Genomic DNA, 22,595 nt, shown 5'->3' on the forward strand with positions numbered 1-22,595 from the left:
TGACATTTCACTTGCCCAATCAGTGATCGCATTTGATGATAGTCTTCGGGACGTTGATATTTTAGACCAATAGTGTCAAAGAACTCAACAAATTTAAAGTAGGCGGGACTTCCTTTCAATTCTAGCAGCGAGGCCTCAGTTGAAGGGCACGATCATCCTCTCAAGTTCTCGTCAAGGGTCTTGTACTCCAGGTAAGAATACAAATAGATTCAGTCGTTGTTTACTTTGGAATTGGCATTGATAGCTGCTACAGTATCATTTTAAATGCGTACATTTCCTTGTCACATTTAACATATACAAAGTGTTTGGCGTTGTTGCATTCGCTAGCAAACAATAATGCTGTGTAAACGACTCTGTTAGCTTTGTATGCTAACAAGCGAGAGTAACCAACCCGTCAATGTCAGACTAGATGGGCTGCGGTTACAATCTTTCACCCGCAGGAAAATAAAGTATAAATTACGCGTAAAATTAACTCAGTGAGGATATTACATTGCATTAATTCATGTTTTTCACACGAATCAAGTTGAGGTGACATGCGATAGCTGCAAGTTAGGTGCTGGAATTCTGTTGTAGCCTCTTGCACATATCGTTCTATGTGTACTGTCCAATAAGAAACCATTACAAGTTAAAATCTATATTTTACTTCTTAAACGTTTTGACATTTCTACTTGTGTTCGATCAAGTGCAACATTGATGAATGATGAATTTATTGACCAATCCTGCTATAGGTTCACTAATCATCATGGGAGGTCATGACGCAGGAAGCCAGCACCAGTTCACTGGGATTGCAAAGCATTTCAACTCATTCACCCTGCTAGGCAGGAGAAATGTAAGTCAACGCTAGCTTTATACATTCTGTATTATAGACCTCATTTATTTAATATGAGTATGCATTAGTTTCATGACTAACTTCTTTCATAGTGCGTTTTGGCCACATATGCCAGCATAGCAGCAATTATCCTCTTCTTCAAATTGAAGCCCAAGAAACAAGCTGCAGTTACTGAGAAGTAACGTAAGTATGCAGTATCTTCTTTTCTAACATTGTACTAAAATACATTTTACATCAGTGAACTGTTTTGTGCTTCTCTCCTTTGCAGTTGTACACTTGATTTTGGCTTGCTGGGAGTGGAGATGGCAGCTGGATGCGCTAGGAATATAATGACTGTTTGGTTTCCATGTGTTAACAATAAAGACCATTTATGACCAAAACATAAAAAACACTTTTATTTACATGATTATCTATAAAAACACTATAATACAAAAGTGACAGCCGCATGTTGAGCTGTACTTGTAATTATTTCTAACATGGTTATCAGTTATAATTGCACCGTATTAGGACAACGCATTTAGTCCTACATCACGGTCAAGTGTAAGAATTGCAGAACATGAAATGCATCATTCATCAATAGATCTTTTAACAAATGTCCAAAAATATCAAAACTATTTCAAGTTCAATTCAGTAGAGGTTCTTATGGATTGTAGCCGCCTGCTGCCAAGAGCAGATTTCTACGGGTGAAGTGGAGGTGAAGGACAGGTGAGGATTTAGTCGTGTAGCAGCCAAGCAGAAGCTCCTGTGAATTATCTTGTAAATGAATGTGTCCTGTAGTTGCAGTGAAGTCGTCAGTCTCCAAATCATCAAATGCTTTAGCGGCATCCCACAGGCGAACTGTGTTGTCCATAGAGCCTGGGAGACACAAGATACTTAAATAGCTATGTGTATTACACACATATCAATATACAAACTTGTTTCATCCCTGAACAGGTTGTTAAGCCCTAAATCATTACATTACATTTTTATTTTACTGTACTTATCTCTCAATTGGTAATTCAATTTGCACTGCACTGTATGTTGTGACACACATATTGGCATGGAAGGAGAGATGTCAGCAAAAGTGGCGTGAAAACAGTGCTGCACCTCAAGAGCAAATCAACAGACATTCCTCAATGAGTAGTAGCCTTTTTTTGTGTTAATCTTTTTGTCCCTAGTGACTCACACCGTGACCCTCCAGTCCTCACAGATTAGCTTTTGCCCACTTGTTTGCAGATGCATTACACTACTACAATAGAGGTGCAATGAGTAATTGACTAATTAATGATCAAATTAATAAATTTTTGATCATTAATTATTTAGACTTTTTTCATTGTCCAAATTCTTGGTAATTCAGCCTCTCGACTGTGATTACCACATTTCTGTAGTCCTCCACGAAAGCAGACGGATTATCTTTGTTGACTCAAATGAATCATTTGCAAACATGCTTTTACTTTGGAAAACAATGGCCAACATTTTTGCCTATTTTCTGATGTTACGAAACAAATCAGTATTGTGCCTTTTCCGCATTATCAATTTCAAATGTCCTGCTTTTGAATAAAGGTATAGCAAATAAAACTAATCTGATTTATCCATTAAATAAAAAATAATTTACATATGGAGTTGAAGCTCTACATGATACTAAATCAGCACCAACATACCAAGCCTTTTAGATTGGCTGGATGGAGCATTTTATAGCACAACTACAGCGAAGCACGCACCAGAGGCAAGAATTTCACCCTCCCTGCTGAACTTGAGCGAGTAGATGGTGTCTGTATGGCCTTTGAGCTCTCCAATCATGAGTCCATGACCAATATCCCAAAGAAGAACTCTGCCGTCAGTGGCCCCCGAAGCCAAAAACTTCCCGTTGGGAGAGAATGACAGAGCGTGGATTGGACCCTAAAGATGCGGTACAAAGATGTTAGACCTCTCTTCGGCAGCGCATTGAAGCCGCAATGTAAGAAGAATGTTACATTTTTACCTTGTGACCAGTAAAGATGCGAACACAGTTCCCATTCAGGACATCCCACAGGCGGATCGTACGGTCAGATGACCCCGTGGCCATATAATTAGAGTTGGGGTGGAAGCGGGTGCAAGTGATGTCTGCCAGGTGACCAGCGAACATCCGCAGAGGCTGATAGTGATCTGTAACCCATAGACTGAAGGCAGGAGATATTAGACAAGATCAAGAGATAGTTTGTTCACCTTGTGGGCACCATGTCTTTGGCAATGTTGTGCACGATCGACTTTGTGAGTGGCTTTCCGGGCTGCATTCTTATCATATAGAAAACTATCAAACTGATTCAGTTCATGTTTGTTTTTTAGTGCAAATTTAACTCGTTAGTCTTTTTTTTTTTATATGAAAAATAAAATTGCCAGTGGTGTAAGAAAAGTCGCTAAATATAGCGAGCAAATTGTTAAGTTGGTAACACTGCTTCACTATATTGGCAGCAATGTGCTGTAAACTACGGAAGCAACTTTAAGAAAAAATAAGAATAACTCAAACTATTGATAGAATTGATTAATCGCTCAAGCCCTAATTCTACTTAGTATAATTTCATCACTGCATCGAATGTGATTTTTGATGACATAAAATGAAAAATGCCTTGTCACAAAATTCAATGTTTCTCTTAAATCTGCTCATATATGGTAAGCAGATATTAGTTTCTTAATGTTTTATCAAGTATATTGTATATGGATAAAACTTCATATTTTTCCTCATACACTATCATATTTATGAGGAAATGGAAGATGTGATGTAAAATTATACGATAGTACATGGTTTCACCTCTGGATTATTCCAGCGTACTAACAATGTATGTATCACTATAGACAGAGTTTGGTTATTTCAAGTACATAATGTGGGTCTTTGCACTTGCTTCAAAAGCCTCGTTTCCACCGACGGTATCTACCCTACTCTGCTCTGCTCTACAACAAAAAGCAGTGCATCTCCACTGCCACGGCCACCACCCGGGAGCCCCTCCTCACCTCGCCAGTGATGTCATGCTAAAGCGACCGCAGCTAGCATGCACTGCACACACGGGCAAAAATAATAAAGAGCGCAAACAATGGTTTGTGCCTATTTATTCCAGCCTGAAGATATCGAATGAATATTGCAGCAAAGGTTTGCAGGAAATTAAAAAGGTTTGCACCTCCTCAAAAGTCCAAGCATTAATCTGTTTGGAAGCCATTGTTGTCCTCTCTTCATCGTTAATGGCAGCTGTTTTCCCGGGGTGGTGGTTTGCGCAGCTGCACGTTGATGACGACATGTCTCGAACCAATCATTGTCCTCCACAATAATTACGTCATGTTTTGGAACTGGGCTACTTTTTTTTTTAGAACCGCAAAGGAGCAGGTACCAGAAAAAGCGAGTAGAGTAGAGTAGAGCCGGGTAGATTTGTTGGTGGAGACGGGGCTTTTGCAGAGTAGAGTAGAGTAGAGTAGAGTAGATACCGGCGGTGGAAACGAGGCCAAAGTGTCACACAAACAGGGTTGGTCTTCAAAATTGGTGAGGCAACAAGCGTCCACAATTCTTACCGAGCCACTCTGTCATGTCCACCGGAGACAAAATAGTACCCATGAGGAGAAAACTGGGTGTCCCACACAGGGTAGTTGTGGCCTTTGTAGCCCACCAGACAGGTAAAAGTTTGGAGACTCCACAGCCTCACTGTGCCATCTTCAGAGCTCGAAAGCAGGTAGTTCCTAAAGAGCACGTCATTGGTCATAATACTGTTCATGGGTTTTGTGCTGAAGCAAATCATTGAGGACAGCATGTGATCCAGGCAGCAACTAGGTGGGGGACATTTGCTTTTTACCTGTCTGGGCTGAAGCTGATACCATAAACAGGACCACTGTGTCCGTACAGGAGCTTGGACTCACTCGCTGTTTTTTCATCCATGATCCTCTCCAGCACATCATCTGACTCTTTATCAATCAGATTTAAGTCTTTAGTGAAAGAGAGAAACAACACTAAGTTAGCTCCTTTTGCACAAAATACTGCTTGATGACAACAATCATTAGTAGGAGGTGAAAAAAAATCACTTCATGGAAAATGGCAACAAATACTCTATTTGTAATTAACAAAACTTTTTTTTTTAAAGGGAAGTCAGCCCAAAAATTCTTTAAAATAATAAGTCTAAAGTATAATGCATATGATTTCTCAAGTTTATTTTGGGGCTACCATATCACACTCCTTGACCATACTTTCTGAGAACCACCCATACCTGGTTCGCTAGATGATGATGATGATAAAAAAAAAAAAAAAGGCTAATTACAGATGTCACAATATTTGCAGTATTAAAACTGCCTCAACATTGTCGTGGTCTTGTTTCAGTAGAAAATAATGATCATTTTAATAATATAATTTTGTTTGGCGTATTGCTAGGAAGCGCTTCACTTCCCTGTATCGTGTTACGCGGTAATCGGGTGCCTGTATTCACAATACAAGCAATTAGCGTTGGACATTTCCGTTAATCATCACTTCCCATTGATGACAACACCCACATTTCGGTGAGTGCATAATGACGCAAAGCCTCGAAAAAAAAATACACGGACTAAGCCCCGATTGAAGTACGTTTACGGTAGTTTCTCTCTCATTCCGCGTATTTTCGCGAGGCTTCGCGTCATAAAGCATTCGCAGAATATGCGGAAGCACTTGGCGAAAGGTGGGCATCGTCATCGACGAGAATAGATAATTAACGGAAGTGCTCAGCTCTACAAGCCAAATTGTTTTAGGCCTTGGTGGAAGCAAATTTGATTGCTGCTGTACCTCCTGCTGACTTGACTTTGCGTAATTTTTTCAGAGTAACACTCCACACTCTGACTGAGGAATCGGCGAAGCCTCCTGCAATTAAACTGGAGTCATCTGTGAAGTCCACAGCAGTTAAACCCTATGGGAAACATGACAAAAAAACAGGATATAACAATTTAGTTCACATTGACCTGACTATAACCCCAATTGAAAAGTGAGTAGTCATGGTTCAGACCTGGTATGCATTGAGAAAAGAGTAGAAGCAAATGGAAGGGAGGTTATCTGGCCCCAGTCGCATCCTTTTGGTGGCTTCTTTCATGTACATGATCTTGTCCAGTTTGTCCGAGTCCTTTAGTTCTGGAAGAGGTATCCTGAGAAATACAACACGGTTTTCAGGAAATTGATGAGGCTTGCATGAAAGTCCAAAATCTGTTTAACTCATTCACTGCCATAAATTCATAAAAAAAAAAAAGACTATTAAAAATTAGGGGCGACAGGCGATTCATTTTTTTAATTGTAATTAATCGCACGACTTCCTTAGTTAACTCAAGATTAATCACAAATTTTATATATGTTCTAAATGTACAATAAAACAATTCTAGGTTTTCATACTCTTGTTAACAAAAGTGGGAAAAAAAATTTAAACTAATAGAAATAGTTTAAATTATTTGTTTTATGTTTATAGCCATCAATGGCAGTGAATGAATAAAAAAAGAAAACATTATTAAAAATTTGGGGCTTCAGGCGATTCAAGTTTGTAATTGTAATTAATCGCATGACTTCACTAGTTAAGTCATGATTAATCACAAATTTTATATCTGTTCTAAATGTACAATAAAAAAAATTAGTTTTCATACTTTTGTTAACAAAAGTGGGAAAAAAAATTAAACTAATAGAAATAGTTCAAATGAATTTTTGACGTCTATAGCCGTCAATGGCAGTGAATGAGTTAATAAAGTGCATCTGTCTATCTATCCACAGATAAATGTAAATCTATACCTTGTTTGTAAAGGTGCATTGGGATCCTGCTTCTTGCTCTTGGAGCCCATGCTGTCCTTCTTGGGTTTCTTCTTCTTGGGTTTACCCTCCTCGTTCTCCGCTTCCTCGTCCTCATCATCAAGTGGCAGTTCAATTTCCGGTTCCTTAAGCAAGCCATAATAAACCTAGAAGGAGGTGGAAGAAAGAGGCACCTGTGAGTTGGCAGCCTGTCACAAAAGCTCAGCTAATTTTCTCAGTAGTTTCCCGCCAGATTTTGTCATTTAATGTTCATTGTGCATCATGTAAACCCATTGTGTATTATTTTCAGGATTTTAGGCCATTCATTTACTTGGTGGAGAGTATATACATTTATGTGGCTATTTATAATTGTATTATTATCATTCAAATTTTTGTCTTGTATTTTTTTTACATCCAGCACACTAACCTTTGCCTTATTGGCCTCTCTTTTGCCCTCGCCAGCCAGACTACCAGACATGGCATCAATCTGGCTCTTGCTACGTGGCATGCCATCAAAGATGTCAATGTAGAGATGCTCCTGGATGATATTCCAGATCTGGTTGTTCTGGCGCTCTTGCAGGTGCCTCTTGAGCAATTGGTACGAGTCACGAGAGATGCGCAGGACAAACTTGCTAGTGCGAAAGTCGAGCAGAGTCTCGTTGCCTCTCATGTGTTCCTTTTTTGTCAAACCCGACAACACTTGGAGGTCTTCTCTGTAATAGCACTCCTGATCCCCCCTAAACCTGAGATGGAGTGGCATCATGTTATTGGAATGGCAAACAAGCAGAGGAAGACGATCTTATCACAAAAACTCACTTTTCAAAGAACACCTTGGCCACATTCTCATGGTTGTTGTATACCAGTTCCAGGTACATGTGCACAAATAGTGGGTAGAAAACCTGGGACAGTTCTGCTCGATGACAGTCCAAAACTGTTTCTATAAACTTTTTTAAACCGCTGTAATAAACCTCATAGAGAGCTGGGTCTCCTTGCTGGCTGTAAGCAGACAAAACCACACTTACATCCGGCTGGTCCTCTGCAGGTGGAGCTGAAACACAAGTTAGCATCTCGATATTAGCATAAAATATTTGATTCGCAATTAGAAATTTTAAATTTTTCCAAATCGTTAAGCCCAATGTGACCATTTCGCACACTTTGAACGAGCTGTACAAAAAAAAAAAGTCAAATGAATGGAACAAAACATCCTGTGTGGGGAAAAAAATAATACTGTACACATAAACGAAAAGTGGGGTGGGTGGGTGCTGGGGGTGTCAATTGTAATTACAAAAATCTTAACTTTTAAAAAATATAAAACAATTTTACATTACATCACATCTGTTACCGTTTAGCAAAAAAAATAAAAAATAAAATCTTCATGAGCAAAGTTTTATATCGTACCTTTGACTGGCGCCTGGTTTCCAGAGGAAGATGTCACTCGGTTCAGAAGAGAGTTTGCATCCAGACCTCCTCCTTCCACTGTCCCTGGTGCACCTCCAGAACCGGAGGACGCATCATCACCCTTCAAATCGAACAAATCCTGCGGTAATCCAGCTTCACGACGCAAAATGTCGACAGACTCGGACAGTTGGTTCTTTTTAAGAAATTGCAGAATTGCCAGTAATGTCTGCTTCTCCTCCAGAGCTCCTGTCGCGGGTTTGTTACTTCCAACCGAAACACCGGGCCCGGGCGACGTAGAAAGTACCCTTCCGTCATTGGCATTGTTGTTTAAAACGGTATCAACGGGTGGTTCTGCTTTAATATCCTTTATTTCAACAGCGTCGGCCATAGCGCCCTGTACGGCCGCCATTTTCGAAATGAAATGCGCATGTGCAATGGTACAAAAAAGTAAAGCCCTCGTGGTGCTGCATACTGTCGTCTGATTTGCTATCTATGAGTTACGTCATGTACGAGAGGCCACCGTTGTGGTCACGTGCCACAATGTGGGATTTGGCCAAAATGGCGTACTGAGACGGCCATTTTACGTTGCCACCCTGACTGACAATTTCACTGTGGTTTTCAGTTTTTCACATACAACACAATTATCTGCGTTATTTAATACCAGGATTTCTGTAAGAAATAATGACAGCCTCTTAAATGAACAAATTTCACAGTCTACATCCACCATTCATAGTTAAAGTAATACAGAGGTTAAAGTTATTTACCGATTAGATATTACAGTTAAAATATGCAAGGAACACAGGGTACCTTAACCTTTTTTTAATTTTTATTTCTACCTATTCTCTTTTGAACATGTGAACTGTGCTTAATGATGACCATATATGCTTTCTCTTCTTTTAAATGTGCTTCCCCCCCCCCCAACTTTCTCATACAATATTTTCTGTTACGTGTTTACATGTTTAATAAACAAACAATATTTTCATTTCACACTCAGTCTCCTATTATTGATGTGCAAATAGAATTCATTTGCTTAATTTTTTTCCAGATGGACTTTATTTTCGTGTCATCGCTCTTGGTTATTTGTTTACTATATGCAATTTGAATGCATTGACATCTTGCTTATTATGTTAAAGCCCATTGAGTTTATGCTTGCCATATGAAATGTGCTTAAAAAAAAGGACATTCAGATGTGCTTAAAAAGAAATGACATTGACAAACTTCAGATAGGTCCTACACCCTCCCTCCTTTGGACAGACCATGCTGACAGGTGACTTCCATCTTTAAAAAGAAGCATTTCTAATTACATTCTTACCAATGAAATGTGCATCTAGAGCAAACTTGATACAATCGTACGCCACATACAGTGTTTTATACATGCTTTTAAGATAAACTGCTTGTCCCCGGGTTCATTTCAGGAAAGGGGGAAAAATGATGGCGCAGTCGAAAATCTTCAGTGAGGTGTTTTTATTTACACCAACACAGCATCAAAAATGTGAAAAAAATATTTACAGTGCAAGTCCAGTGCACAAACAATCCCAACAATATTTACAAGTCCCTTTGGTCTTTTCTGCAACTTACAGTGGTAGCCAGTCACTCGCCATCCCACTTGGCTCAGCCCTCTCTACAAATGAATTTAGCCCCTCCTTCCGGGCAAACCATTTAGGCAATCATGGGGTATAATACCAAAAAGTAACCAAATATAACTAAAGCATGTAAATAAATAATATCTGCAACATATAATAACCATAACAAAAATCATCCATTCACAATCCGTAACTTAATCTCTCAACATTAAATAATAACCCAAACTACTTTTGTGGTATAGTCCATAGCCATGTGACACTTCAAGCGCGGCAAAAGCGCTAAGTGGGAACCCGGAAGTGCTTCGGTTTGGTCCAGTGTTTATTGTCCAACGACCCGGCAGAATGCAGGTGAGCGTTTGCGATGCGTGTCATGTGTCGTGCGTCGGTGTCGAGTGTGCACCCTCGGCACCAACAACCGGACAGTCACAGGCGCTCCGTCACACATCTAAAAATATGTGTAAATACTGAGAACCACATAGTGCTCATTTGTGGAGATATATTGTTTTAAGCCCTTTTCACACTGCATATAGCAGTGCAGTATGTTCTGGCACGGCGCACCCACCGATGGAACAGTGGGGAGAGGGTGACGGATTTAAATAGACTGCCGTCGCATTTCTTCCGCCAGAATTCGGGCGCATCGGCGGATGTGCAAACCAGTCATTCACCGTGCCGCCCTCATAAAGTTATTCCTCGTTCTGCAACCGAGTGCATAAATTAATGTTAGCTGTAAAGTTGCCTGTGTATTGGAGAAATGCGATGTGAAGACGATGCAGACTGCCCTCACGCTAAAATATTGCAAGCTTGTCCTTGCTCTGGTGACAATACAGGGTCAGCTATTTGCTTCTCCTATAGAGATACCCGCCAAAATCAAACAATCTTTACAGTATTTAGATGTAATCCACATATATATGTGCCAAAACATAGTTGCTGTAAAATGTACAGTATTTTACCGCTACTTATATAACAAATCACTGTACTTTGCTTTTACCCATAATGCACTTTGTTTTACCCATAATGCATTGCGGTATACAGTTAAATACTGTACAATAAAAAAATGAAAAAATTTAAATGCTGTGATTTTTTTACTGTTGATTCTACAGAAATTTGTTACAGTGCAGTGGATAACCTAAACATGTTGGTTTCTCTCGTGAATCAAGGCTGCTGCGTGCAGATGCCAGTGATTCCCCTCAACAGTAATCTGGCAAAAGGCTTTGTCCCTGTTTGCCACAACCCGATTACAGATATTTAGGCCATCACATACAGATCAGATCAGCACATTGATGTAAGATAAGCTCAACAGTACAGCTTGGTAAAAATATGACTTTTGTTAACTGGGATAATTCTTACAATTAAGCAGTTTAGGGGAAACCCACAGGTTATTTCTGTTTTCATTTATCGGCCTTTGGAGGGGACATTGAGATGCCAGGTGGGGGGGAGACTAGGGATTTTTAAATATATTTTTTGCCGTTCCAGAATGAAGTGTAATTTCACATCCACAACTGTAGATGGCAGTAGCACACTCATTGTCAGAGAGTGCACCAAGAGGATTTGCTCCTTTTTTTCTTTTTTTTTTTTAACTCAATTGCTTTCTGCATACAATGAAAACAAATGAATTGACCTTACCATTCCAATACTTTTGAGAGAAATGTACAGTATGTACATTTTATGGCAAGTACCTTTTCATACCAGGTGGGGGCAGTTTAGTTACACTTCACCCCTGGTCCACCCGCAGCTCCCCAGCACCAAGAACAAATGACCTTCATTATTAAGGTGTCAAACGTTACAGCAAAGACGTGGAAAAAAAAAAAGAAAAGCAAATGCTGTCATCCACTTTTAGAAAGATCAATATTTCCCAGGTGAGAATCACTATTTATTCATTAAAGAAATGTTGTATCACCCATTCCAATATAGCTATTAGCAATATTATGTGGTCTTTTGCATATTTACTCTGGAAATATATCAGTACAGTATTTCATGTTATTTTCAGCTGAAGTGTGTGCAATAAACCACTCAATTCAGTATACTTGATTTTTCTGTATGCAAAAATGTTTGACGACACGCCTAAAGGTGTATTGTATTCCTAGGCACTTTAAATAACTGTGGATTCTTCATATATGCCGATCCACAGTTTTAGTTGTACTATTTCCTGTTATGAAATTGCTCAAAGTGCATAATGTGGAGCATAAGAGGGCTTTTCAGCAAAATCGGCAGGGTGTTGTATAACATTGCAGGGGGTTTCTCAGTGTGCTGGAGAGATGGGGGTTGCTTGCCGTGTGCGAGACACGTTAACAAGGCGTGGTCAGAGCTGACATACACCCTCTTAGTGTTGTACATTTAATAATAAAAAAAATAGATTGACAATGTTAAAGTAACCTTACCGATTGTAGGACTAAATATAATGCAGATAAGACATTTTGCATTTAAATCCATAAATATGTGCAAATAAATCAAGGATCGCCTGGTGTCAGAATTTCATTTCACCAGATTGCATCGTTTTACTCCATTGTTGTGCTCAAGTTGTATTTTTTAAGTAACAAAATAAAGATATGTATCAAATGAAACACTATCTGATGCATTGCAATCAACACATTTGAAAGCAGATGAAAAGGGGATATTACATATTTGATCCATTTGTACGCATAATAAATCTAAACTAACATATTCCCATTTTTCTATTCTTTATTTCTGGATTGTGAACATGGAAATAAAAATTGATTGAGCAGTCTTATTCAATGTTATGCACAACTGCTCACGTGGCTTTCATGATTTTCATGAAATGGGTGAGGGAGCAGGCGCGCATGTTCATTCGTCCCCTCCCTTCACACCTCACTGATGACTTCACTGCATGTGCCTATTCTTTCTTTCTCTATCAGGAGGCAGCAGGGTGTGGCTTCATCCAACACAGGCAGCTTTGTACACAAAACATAGATAACTGCCACATCTTCCTTCTTGAAATTCATCTCAATCTATGTAAATACAATGTTTTCATTCTGTGGAACTCAGTCATCCAAATTAGCATTCTGCAGATGTAGGTACCACCCACTATTATTCATGAATTTTCCAAATTAAATATGTCCAATGAGATGAGGGTAAATAAGAAACATATTGTATACAGGATATCTAAAACGAGACATATATCTCATGACTGTGTTTCATAAAATATCATTGCTAATAATACACGGCTGTGCAGAACAATGTGTGAGGATGCAGACGTACTTATGGGGGCACAGGGTAGGGCGTGGCGTGGCAGGTCTACAGTATCTTTGATGTCTGTTCCATGCTGCAGCCGTGACAAGTGGAACAAGGCGCATCTGCCGCATGACTTCAACTTCACCATTTTTACACAATCATTTTATATTTTCATGCATCTTTAATTTGTGTACTACAGTTTATTGATAATTACATTAAATTGTCTGGAGGTTTTCACACTGCTGCCCTGGACATGATCTACTGTGAATGATGACAATCAAACTAGGCTTCCTCACAGCTCATCATGTTTGTCCCCCCCATGTTGTGTTTGGTTTGAATGTTTTCACAGCAGCACAACTTGGCAGACTGGACAGAGCAACTCAACTGTCATGCTTACAAGCAAATTTAGGCAGTGCATTATTAGTTTGTGCCTTTCAGAAAATAATCTGTGGTTGCAGGTCTTTGAGCCATAAACGGGTAGGCAGCGCAGCAGAAGTCCCCTGTGGTGATGCAGGTGTAAATAATTCATGAGGTGTGACTTAGAAGAGGTAGGAATTGCTCAAGTAGAAGAGAGGAGAAGTGGTGGGGAGAGGCTGCGTAGTGGGTGGGGTGGTCAGGGGATAGGAGGGGCGGGGCAACTGGAGGGGAGGCAATGCCATGTTGAAGGTACCCTCAGAAAACGAGCAGACGGAATGCCGAAAATAGCATGACAGCAAATAAGAGCAAACTGACAAGCAGATTTCTAATGTGATGACGTTTTTCTGAAGAACGGTTACTTTATAATTTTCGTCTATTTTTGTCAGTTTCTTTCTCTGGCATGCAGCACAAGTAAATGCAGCGGTAGACTTGGGTGTCTGTGTGCATGAAGCAAACTCAGAGCCTATTGCGCACCCAAGCAGAATAATGGGTGTGAAGGCAGCGCACTGCTCTTCTATTTGGATGATGAAATGTAAGAGGGTCTGCAATCTGTGCATTATTCATTACTGACCCAACTGGAAAAGTGGATCCTGCACGAAGGTTTGTTGAGTGCGTTGGCCTTACAGGCGCTTGCCCTTAGAATGGCTGCGAAGATGAAGGGCAGCCCTACAAGTGGCCACCATTTGGGAATTTTCAATTAAACATGGAATGAGCAGATGTGGGCGATGACAATGACGGGTGTCCGTTTGTTGATGAATAATGAATTCGTCTGTCAATGCAATTGTCAATTGACAATACCGAACATCCGGGCATTTCTACTATTCCCACAATGCAACACTTTATTTCTACGGCGTATTGTATTGCTTTTGCCTGTGACTAGCATACAAACCAGGTGTCAGGTTTACCAGTTAGACATTTATTAAACACTACACAAAAAGGAGAGAAGACTCAGTTTTTGTTAGACAACTTGCGAGGAGAGAAGAGGAACTGCCTCATACAATTCACTACTGCACTCTCTAAAGAACCTCTCCTCATTTTCTCTTTTTATAGTTTTATAATTTTTCCAACACCAGGCATGCTGTTATAGTAGTAAAACAACATTTTATCACATTATCAAATCAATATAATCCTTACGAATCAAATAACAACGATCCAAAGTCCAATGTTTTTTTAATGAGCGGAGAGCATCGCTTCACCAAGGAAAAATGCTGCATTCGAGGAAAGTGGGAAATCAGATTTATCCCACTCAGATTATGTCAATTCCAACCTGAAAACGTTCGAGGCAAATGTAAATATAAGACATATGTTCACGTGACACAAGGTGATTTGGAGTTACTGTTAACCAGAACAACAAACAATTTATCGGAATTAGTCATCTTTATTGTTTACATTTGCCGCAAACGCTTTGACGGCGGAATGAGACACTCAGAATAGGATAAATCCAACTTCAAACCCAGCGTAAGACCGCCATTTCGACTTGTGACGTCATTTCGGAATTGTCAATAACCGGGTCAGTACCGACTGACCGGCTCCCGTTTACTGACGGTTATTTAATTTACAGACAGTCCTAAAATAGCAGCTGTAATTTAGCAATGATGGAAGTGCGATATATAAATAAAGACAGATTGACAATAACGAATGGTTGTCCCAGCCGTTGATGAATGACGGACGGTCCATTTTCATAGATGCGGTCACCTCTGGGAATGACCACTTGTCATTCCTCTAAAATCCTGCATATGAAAGAAATTACACACAAAAAACCACTTGCTAACTACGGTACATGAGTTATTCCACTGCCAATGCTGCTATTACGAATAATGTTCTTTTTTTAGAGCATGTGATGCAGTAAAATAAAAAAAATGCCACGGTCATTTTGAGCGATGAAATTGGAGAACATCTGGTAATTTCATAACCTGGCAATATCCAGATTGATATTGTGATTCACTCAAGGGAGTTGTCCACAATATCAATCTGGGACTGCTCCACGGTTATTTTCTCAGGAAAGGCAGGACATTCTGTACAATATATCGAGCTGTTTGGGCGATGCGGCATCTTGTGCACGTTTGTTTTGACCACTCACGGCCATGGATGAAAATGTTGTCTTCGGTCTCGTCGTCGTGGGGGGCACAAACATATTTCCATCCATCCATTTTTTGTACCGCTTGTCCTCACAAGGGTCGCGGGGGTACATATTTACCAGCTAAAAATGCACAAAGCGCCTTTCGCTGTCCAACATTCAGTAAGGAAACGATGAATAATTCTGCAAGCACAGAGTTCATTCTAGAGTCCATTCGTCCATGTTCGGTTTGTTTGTTTACCCCGGCGTCTGAGCTTCCTGGTTTCGTCACAGCTGCATGTCACGCCCCAAACACAATGTCGCGCTGTGGTTAGTTCGAACCACTAGTGGTTCAGACCGGTGAAAATCAACAGGCTCGGTACAAGATGTATTCTCCGGAGTTTGTGAACTCACAAATACTGCGAGAATTCATCTTCCAGAGCAAGGTTAGTAATTTTATCCCATATGAGTTTATTTGTGGATATTTTTCGTTGAAACTTCTCAGCTAATTGAAGAAGGGGCTCCCCTATTAACAGACAAAATGGCAGAATAGCTATGTAGTGCACTCATTCTGTTTGGCGATTCAGACAGCCAACTCACTACTTTCTCCTCGTCGCATATCACGTGACCACCGTACCTGTCACGATGCATAAATCTCCAACTTTTTATTGTGAATGAAATTTTTTTTAAACTGTACTTTAGTTCCTTTGTTGTACATATTTTCAACTAAAACAAATCATTTCCGTAGTATATGTTTAACGCAAAGCTTTGATTCTCGCTCTTTAGTCATACTCGCAATGCATTGTGGTCTATATCAACCCGGTTGAGTGAACATGGATGTTCACTACTTTTCAGAGTGCATTGTGGGTATTTTTGAGTGCCCTACATTTTCGCTCCCTGGACATTCGGACACCACTACAAAATGGTGTGACCCTTCAGTAGATAGGAAGTAGAGTGCACATTCGGACACAGCCCACAGACTTTGCCAATGTGGGAACGTCAGTTGTTGCAGCGTTAGCTTCCTGCTAATGTAGCAGGGTAGTAGGATGACATCAAAAAAGAGGTCAGCGACAACTTATAGTCGCATGCTGTTTACTTTCCAAACTCTGACGCTCCAGAAGTGAGGCAAAGAAGCTGTGAGGCTTTGGAAACTGTCTTTTTTTTCAGTTTAGGTAAGACTTGTATCAGCCAGCCAAACCCACTAATTCCCACTGCGTGTTAAATACTAACCTTGCTCTGCAAGATGAATTCTCACGGATTCACAAACTTCGGAGAATACATCTTGTACCGAGCCTGTTGATTTCCACCGATCCGAACCCAAATTTGAGATCTCTAGCACAAAGAGCCAATGAGTTACACATATACAAACAAAAAGTGTTACTATGATCCCCGGCCTATATACACAATGACGTTTGGTAAGGAAATACGACAGAATCAACTATTCACAAACGATTGCAGACTAAACTTTTTAACAAATAAACGTAATTCTGTTTGTAATCTTGAAACATGACCAACATGTATTTATTAACCGTGTGTGTTGATTACAGGAGTGTAGCTGCAGCAGCCGTTGTGCTCTAAATGTGTGGATACATGAATGAATAATCCATAGAAATTAGATAAATAAATGAGTGTTTCTTCTTCCAGGTTGGAAGCTGTATTGCACAAACAAACTGGAGGACACTTATTGAAGAACATTCAGGATAATTAACTGGCCGATAATGATCGGCACACCTTCGGTAAATTTCTAAACCTGAACTTAGTCCTGAGCTGCTGTGTTTGTTTAATCCTAGAGCAGCTTTGCTTTGAGTTATCAGTTAATTTGTGTTGGAAGGTAATGGGATGGATTTAGGAAGATTACATTGCCTGTTGTCATGAAAGTGAAGGACAGATAAATGTATTTGATTAAAAACATCTACATTCTATTGGCATTGTTTTTTTTAACGTATGTATTCCACAGTAAAGCCATGCTGATTGTGTTTTCGAGTGGGGGGTCATTTTCCTTTGTTCCAGCCATTCTTTGTCACCAGAGGGAGGGGCAGGTGGACGGCCCGATTTGAATGTCCTCAGGGAGTGACTCCTCTGGCAGACAGACGTGTGGTCGCATATGCACAGACTGGTAAGATCAAAAAGAGGACATTTGACACATAGAAAGCACAAGGTATTCTAGATGATCAAGTCTTTCTAGATCTGACTCTTTATTGATCTGTAGTAACAAAATATCTCAAATGGGAACAAAGCTGATTTTAATCTGCATTAATGGTAGTTTTGCGTCTGAATTCTGTTTTGCTTATTTACATGTACAATGATGACAACATGAAACTGTTTCCATCTTACTCCCATATATTTTAGCCATTGGTTTGTAGCCAAAATTAACAAATCAGAATAATAATCAGCATATTTCCATGTGCCTGAAAAATAATGGGTTGTCATCAACCTCCTGAGAGTATGTAATTACGATGCTATCTATTAGCGTATACTGCCATCTTAGATCCAATAACCAACGAGCAAATACACAGTGACATCTCATTCTCCCAGCTAGCCCCACTCCTAAATTATGTAATTGAAGCAAAAGCTAGATAGCTTATCGGCCTCTTTATAAGGTTAAATAAACTGGTCACAATTTGGATTTGTCTGCTGCCTCACTCTCTCATCTTCCCACTTTAGACTCAATGCTCTCGGATCATGTAGGGCCTATCTTCCAATCGGTAACCAAGACCTGCCATCCTTCCGCTGACTTGCTGTCCTTTCCCCATCTATAGCCTTGTTTCCATCCGTCCGTCCATCCATTCATCCATCCATTATTCATACCACTTATCCATTTTCGATAAATCCTGTAATTGCTTGACCTCCCCAACACCTACTGCATAAGATTGTCACTCACTATCTACTTGTAAAACTCAATTTATCAGATTAGATAATTTCTTAAGGATTATTATTGTCAGTTGCAGCCATGAAACCAGAACACTACTAGATAAATAAATTCATCAGCCAGGGTCTCTCAAATTTCCCTCAAATTTTGTTTCTGCCTAGGACCACTCATATAAAAACATAGAATGCATTTCAATGACATTGACGTAGACATGTAAATTAATCATAAATACCACAACAGACATGAATTTTCTATTAAAAAAAAAAAAAAAACGCTTACAGCTTTGTCCAAGTGACAACTCAATAAAAACTGACTGTATTTTGGGTGCCCAAACTTTGGGAACCCAAGCCATATATGTGTATATAGCTGTGCACTGGTAAATTAATCTTGACAGTTACAATGTCAATCAAACACTGGCATTGATTATATTTGCTAAGGCAGCTTTTTTGAAACCGCCCATACTTTGGATCTCATTAGACTGAGCAAGATGTCAAAATGTTGTGGCTGGACTGTGTGCGTAATTGAGCAATATAAAACCTCTCCCCGTCTGCCAGGCAGGCCATACAAGCTTTTAAACTGCTTTTTAATTAATAGCTGATCTGGGTCCATTGATCTTACTTTGTGGTGTTAGCTTGCATCTACAATACAATAACAACATAAGCATTCTCACACATCCGTTCAGCCCCATAATTGTGGTAAGTAAATATTTTAGCAGATGGCCTGCCAGAAAGGTTCCCTTGCCTTTTAACCCCAAGGGCCAAAAATCAGCTTTAATTATGGCCTTGTCATGGTAATGGAAAGCTTGGTGTTTAGTAGTCAGTCAATAGTTGTTTATGTGTGTGCTGTGACACACAGTATATCAGCCTTCGGGCACACTGCCAGAAGGCGGAGAACCACTGCAATCAGTGCTCAAGAGAGGGAGGAAAAAACACCCATGCTGTAGTCCTAGCGATGAGACGCTAAGCGACTACTGTGGTTGTAGTGCACAAAAGATAGGAATACTTCACCATCAATCCGTCCGTCCATCCATTTTCTGAACCGCTTATCCTCACTAGTTTATTTAAATTCAGATGTCAAAGTTCTCCATCAAACTTAAATGCATAAGTTGCATCATCATCATCAGATGGCATTTTGTCCACAGAGGAACATTTGTGGTTGATTCATAATTGGCAATGAGGTGCAACCCATAACGTGCACCCCTATGGTACAAAAAAATGTTGTACTTCAATGAGGAATGTCCTGTCATGGAGGATTTTGTTATTTGTCATAAGGTCAAAGGCACATCTGGTTATCACCGCCATAATAAATTGTGGCAATTATGTTCATCCACTCTGTGTCTGAAGGTTTTTTCCGCTCAGTTACCCTCACTTCTGAGACACCTTCAATCAGTAATGACAGGTTATTAATGAAAACAGACATAAAATGTACATAAGTGTCTTTACATTCCTCTTTAAAGGAATGAATGTTATAATATCACATAGCTGGGAAGCTCTTGAATAATGTGTTGTAATCACCCTGCCTGCATTCACCCATGACAAACCGGTTCGATTGAATGACTCACAGAGAAGCAAATCAGCAGCAGTCCATCGCTAATCATTGCTTCAATCTGTGTGGATAAAAATGGATGCTGTCAACTAGAGTGACGTGATGAAAACCCTGTGATGTGGCAAGCACACGTAGTGTGACTTAAGGCCTTAGGGCTGTAGTTGTGCCAATTTGACAAAAATGTCAGCGCTGCATCAAATTTTGTTCAGGAACATGAATCTCCATGCATCAAAATCTCAATCATACTTTATTAATCAATTAATAAAGTTAATCCCCAAATTACGAATACCGAAAAATGCAAGATGATGTTTTACGTTTTTATTGCATTTTTTCATTATGTTTTACATTTTGACAAAAATATATATTATTTTTTTACAAATTGCTTAATTCCCTTTCTCAAAACAGGCATGGTGATTGAGATAAGACAAAAAGTAGCAAGGATTCATTAAAATAGTGCAAAAGGTTAGGTTTCCTCAAAGGGTGTTCATGATCTGTTTGGTTTGATTTTGGTTTGATTTTTTTGGTGCATTCACATACGCTGGGAAGTCAGACTTTTCCGACTTCATAACAGGAAGCATGCACAGGAATAACCCTTTGAACTCAGAAATCCAAGTTGCGAAATCTGAAGAAAAAAAAAAAAGGACTTCACCAACCGGTTTAAATCTGATGTCACTCGACAATGGCGAACCCTGTAGAGACAAAGGCCGTGAATGGCAAAACATAATTTACCCGATTATAAACATATTTACTTATTTATTTGTTACAACATTAATTTAGTTATTCAAAATAAGTAACTTAACGCGACCCAACGTGATTTCAACTGACTGTTCCTGACATCTTTGTTGTTTACATTTGCTTCGAAGTCTTTGAGGTCGGAACAGGCAGAATCCAAGTGGGATATGGCCGACTCCCACCTTTCTCGAATGCGGCATCAGTTGTCATGGTTTCCTTGCGTCTCCCTTTGTCAATGTCACGTCAAGTTTTATCATGTCCAACTGTGCTTGTCATCCCGATCCCTTGTGTCATCCAATCAGGTTCCTCAGCCACGTGTCGTGTCTCTTGTCTCGTCAAATGTTGTGTATTTACGTATGTTTTCATGTTATGTTATGAGTATGTTATATTCTGTTAACAAGTCTACAACGAGTAAAACATGAAACAAGAAAGGATGTCATTGGAGGACACCACAGTGGAAGCCACATTGTAACAAATTTCTGTAAAATCTACAGTAAAAAATTACAACATTGTTGTTTATTTTATTTTACAGTATTTGACTATACAGCAATGCAATATGAGTAAAATAAAGTGAATTATGGGTAAAAACAAAGTACAGTAATTTGTTTGTTTGCTGTATAATTAGCGGTCAAATACTGTAAATTTTACAGCAGCTATGTTTTGGCATATATAGTGGATTACAGGCAAATACTCTAAAGATTGTTGGATTTTGGCGGGTATCTCTATAGGAGAAGAAGCAAATAGCAGACCCTGTATTGTCACCGGAGCAAGGACAAGAATAATATTTTAACGTGAGGAAAGTCTGCAGCATCTTCACATTGCATTTCTCCGATAAACAGGCAACATTACAGCTAACATTCATTTGTGCACTTGGCTATAGAACGAGGATTGATTGTACGACGAGTGCGGGCACGGTGGATGACTGGTTAGCACGTCCGCCTCCCAGTGCTGAGGGCGTGAGATCGAGTCGGGCTTCGGCCTTCCGGGGTGGAGTTTGCATGTTCTCCCAGTGCCTGCGTAGGTTTTCTCCAGGTGCTCCGTTCTCCTCCCATATTCCAAAGACATGCCAAAGTTGTCCCTAGGTGTAATTGTTTGTCTATGTGTGACCTGCGATTGGCTGGCAACCAGTTCAGGCAGGGTGTACTCCTGCCCAAAGCCAGCTGGGATAGGCTCCAGCACTCCTGCGACCCTTTTGAGGAATGAGCGGTTAAGAAAATGGATGGATAGATTTCACAACGACATACTGTATTATTAATTTACAGGAATTTACTGGCAACTTTAGCAGATTACCGCAAATTGCTGTAAAAGTAAATACAGTAAATAACTAATTTATATACAGTAAATACTTGTAAAAATACAGTAATATATTTTCACATTAATTAAATGAGATTTTACAAGAATTAGCTGGCAACTTTTCTGCCAGTTATTTCTTGTCAATTCTACAGTCAATTGGTTACAGTGCTTAAGTAAACAAAGGGAACGGCTGTGTAGTGACATGGATCCATCTTCTCCAAATCTGCCATTAAACATGTTTGCTTGTTAATAAATCAGTGCAAGAAATCAATCAGTCCAGAAATGTTATTATTGCATGCAGCATGAGAGACAGCGATTCCATCTTTATGTCTTTTAAGTGGATGCGCGCGTCCCCCTCCCCATAAAAGAATCACTGATGAAAGGGGAGGTGCCTGACTAACACCTCCCCCAGCTGTGATCCTCATGCTCCTCGTTCCAGCTGTCCAGTGCATGTGTGGATGTTTGAAGTCCATACAGTGTGTGGAGATTTGTCAATAAAATGGCCTCTGGAGGCAGGTCCTCTTTATTCCTCCTTTCTGAATGCATAATACACTTTGCACAGCAATGGGGATGTCATTATTTGTGTTTGCCTCTAATGTGAAAGTATGACGTTGAGATGACGTTTTGATACGTCACACCGCTCAATTTGATGCACTGCAGTTGTCGTATTGGATAATAATAATAATACTGATGAATTAACCTCCTTTTTAAATATGACAGAATGTCAAGATGTGTTTGATTGCAAGGTCAATGTGTGCAGTAATAAAAACCAATTGGTCAGAAAATCAATACTTTGTGGAAAGCCCAACACTGCAACCAATGTATTTTATTCCAGAGCTAGAGAAAACAGCAGCACTAGACTTAGGGGTAATTTTAGTTAATGTAATGCTGATTGTAGTTAATACTATTGCTTGGCATAGCTATTGTTAATGCATTAATATTTTGTCCCCTCCCCCTTC

The 22,595-nt window shown here is 39.7% G+C and overlaps 2 protein-coding genes across 2 annotated transcripts; one reads left to right on the top strand and one right to left on the bottom strand.

Annotated features, from left to right (window-relative positions):
* Positions 1-106: 106 nt before the first annotated feature.
* atp5mk (ATP synthase membrane subunit k) lies at positions 107-1,218 on the top strand. Its single transcript, XM_086083532.1, has 4 exons — positions 107-191; positions 729-829; positions 922-1,012; positions 1,098-1,218. Exons 2-3 carry the CDS (start codon positions 743-745, stop codon positions 1,009-1,011), a joined length of 177 nt encoding a protein of 58 aa, XP_085939658.1. The 5' UTR covers positions 107-191; positions 729-742; the 3' UTR covers position 1,012; positions 1,098-1,218.
* Positions 1,197-8,384, bottom strand: taf5 (TAF5 RNA polymerase II, TATA box binding protein (TBP)-associated factor). The gene is made up of 11 exons (XM_086083531.1): positions 7,953-8,384; positions 7,371-7,602; positions 6,982-7,297; positions 6,558-6,721; positions 5,794-5,929; positions 5,577-5,697; positions 4,624-4,753; positions 4,346-4,510; positions 2,790-2,967; positions 2,530-2,707; positions 1,197-1,684 (listed from the first exon to the last, which is right to left on the bottom strand). Exons 1-11 carry the CDS (start codon positions 8,359-8,361, stop codon positions 1,470-1,472), a joined length of 2,244 nt encoding a protein of 747 aa, XP_085939657.1. The 5' UTR covers positions 8,362-8,384; the 3' UTR covers positions 1,197-1,469.
* Positions 8,385-22,595: the final 14,211 nt, after the last annotated feature.

Source organism: Leptonotus elevatus, chromosome 8 (assembly GCF_054856555.1).
Source record: "Leptonotus elevatus isolate MCC_2025b chromosome 8, RoL_Lele_1.0, whole genome shotgun sequence".
NCBI lineage: Eukaryota > Metazoa > Chordata > Actinopteri > Syngnathiformes > Syngnathidae > Leptonotus > Leptonotus elevatus.

Bases quoted from the DNA above. Each gene is read 5' to 3' on its own strand.
- atp5mk (XM_086083532.1), top strand. From the start codon at position 743: ATGGGAGGTCATGACGCAGGAAGCCAGCACCAGTTCACTGGGATTGCA. The intron at 830-921 runs GTAAGTCAACGC...CTTCTTTCATAG, and splicing joins CCCTGCTAGGCAGGAGAAAT to TGCGTTTTGGCCACATATGC.
- taf5 (XM_086083531.1), bottom strand. From the start codon at position 8,361: ATGGCGGCCGTACAGGGCGCTATGGCCGACGCTGTTGAAATAAAGGAT. The intron at 5,698-5,793 runs GTCTGAACCATG...TGTTTCCCATAG, and splicing joins CTTTTCTCAATGCATACCAG to GGTTTAACTGCTGTGGACTT. The intron at 4,511-4,623 runs GTAAAAAGCAAA...CGTGCTCTTTAG, and splicing joins ATCAGCTTCAGCCCAGACAG to GAACTACCTGCTTTCGAGCT.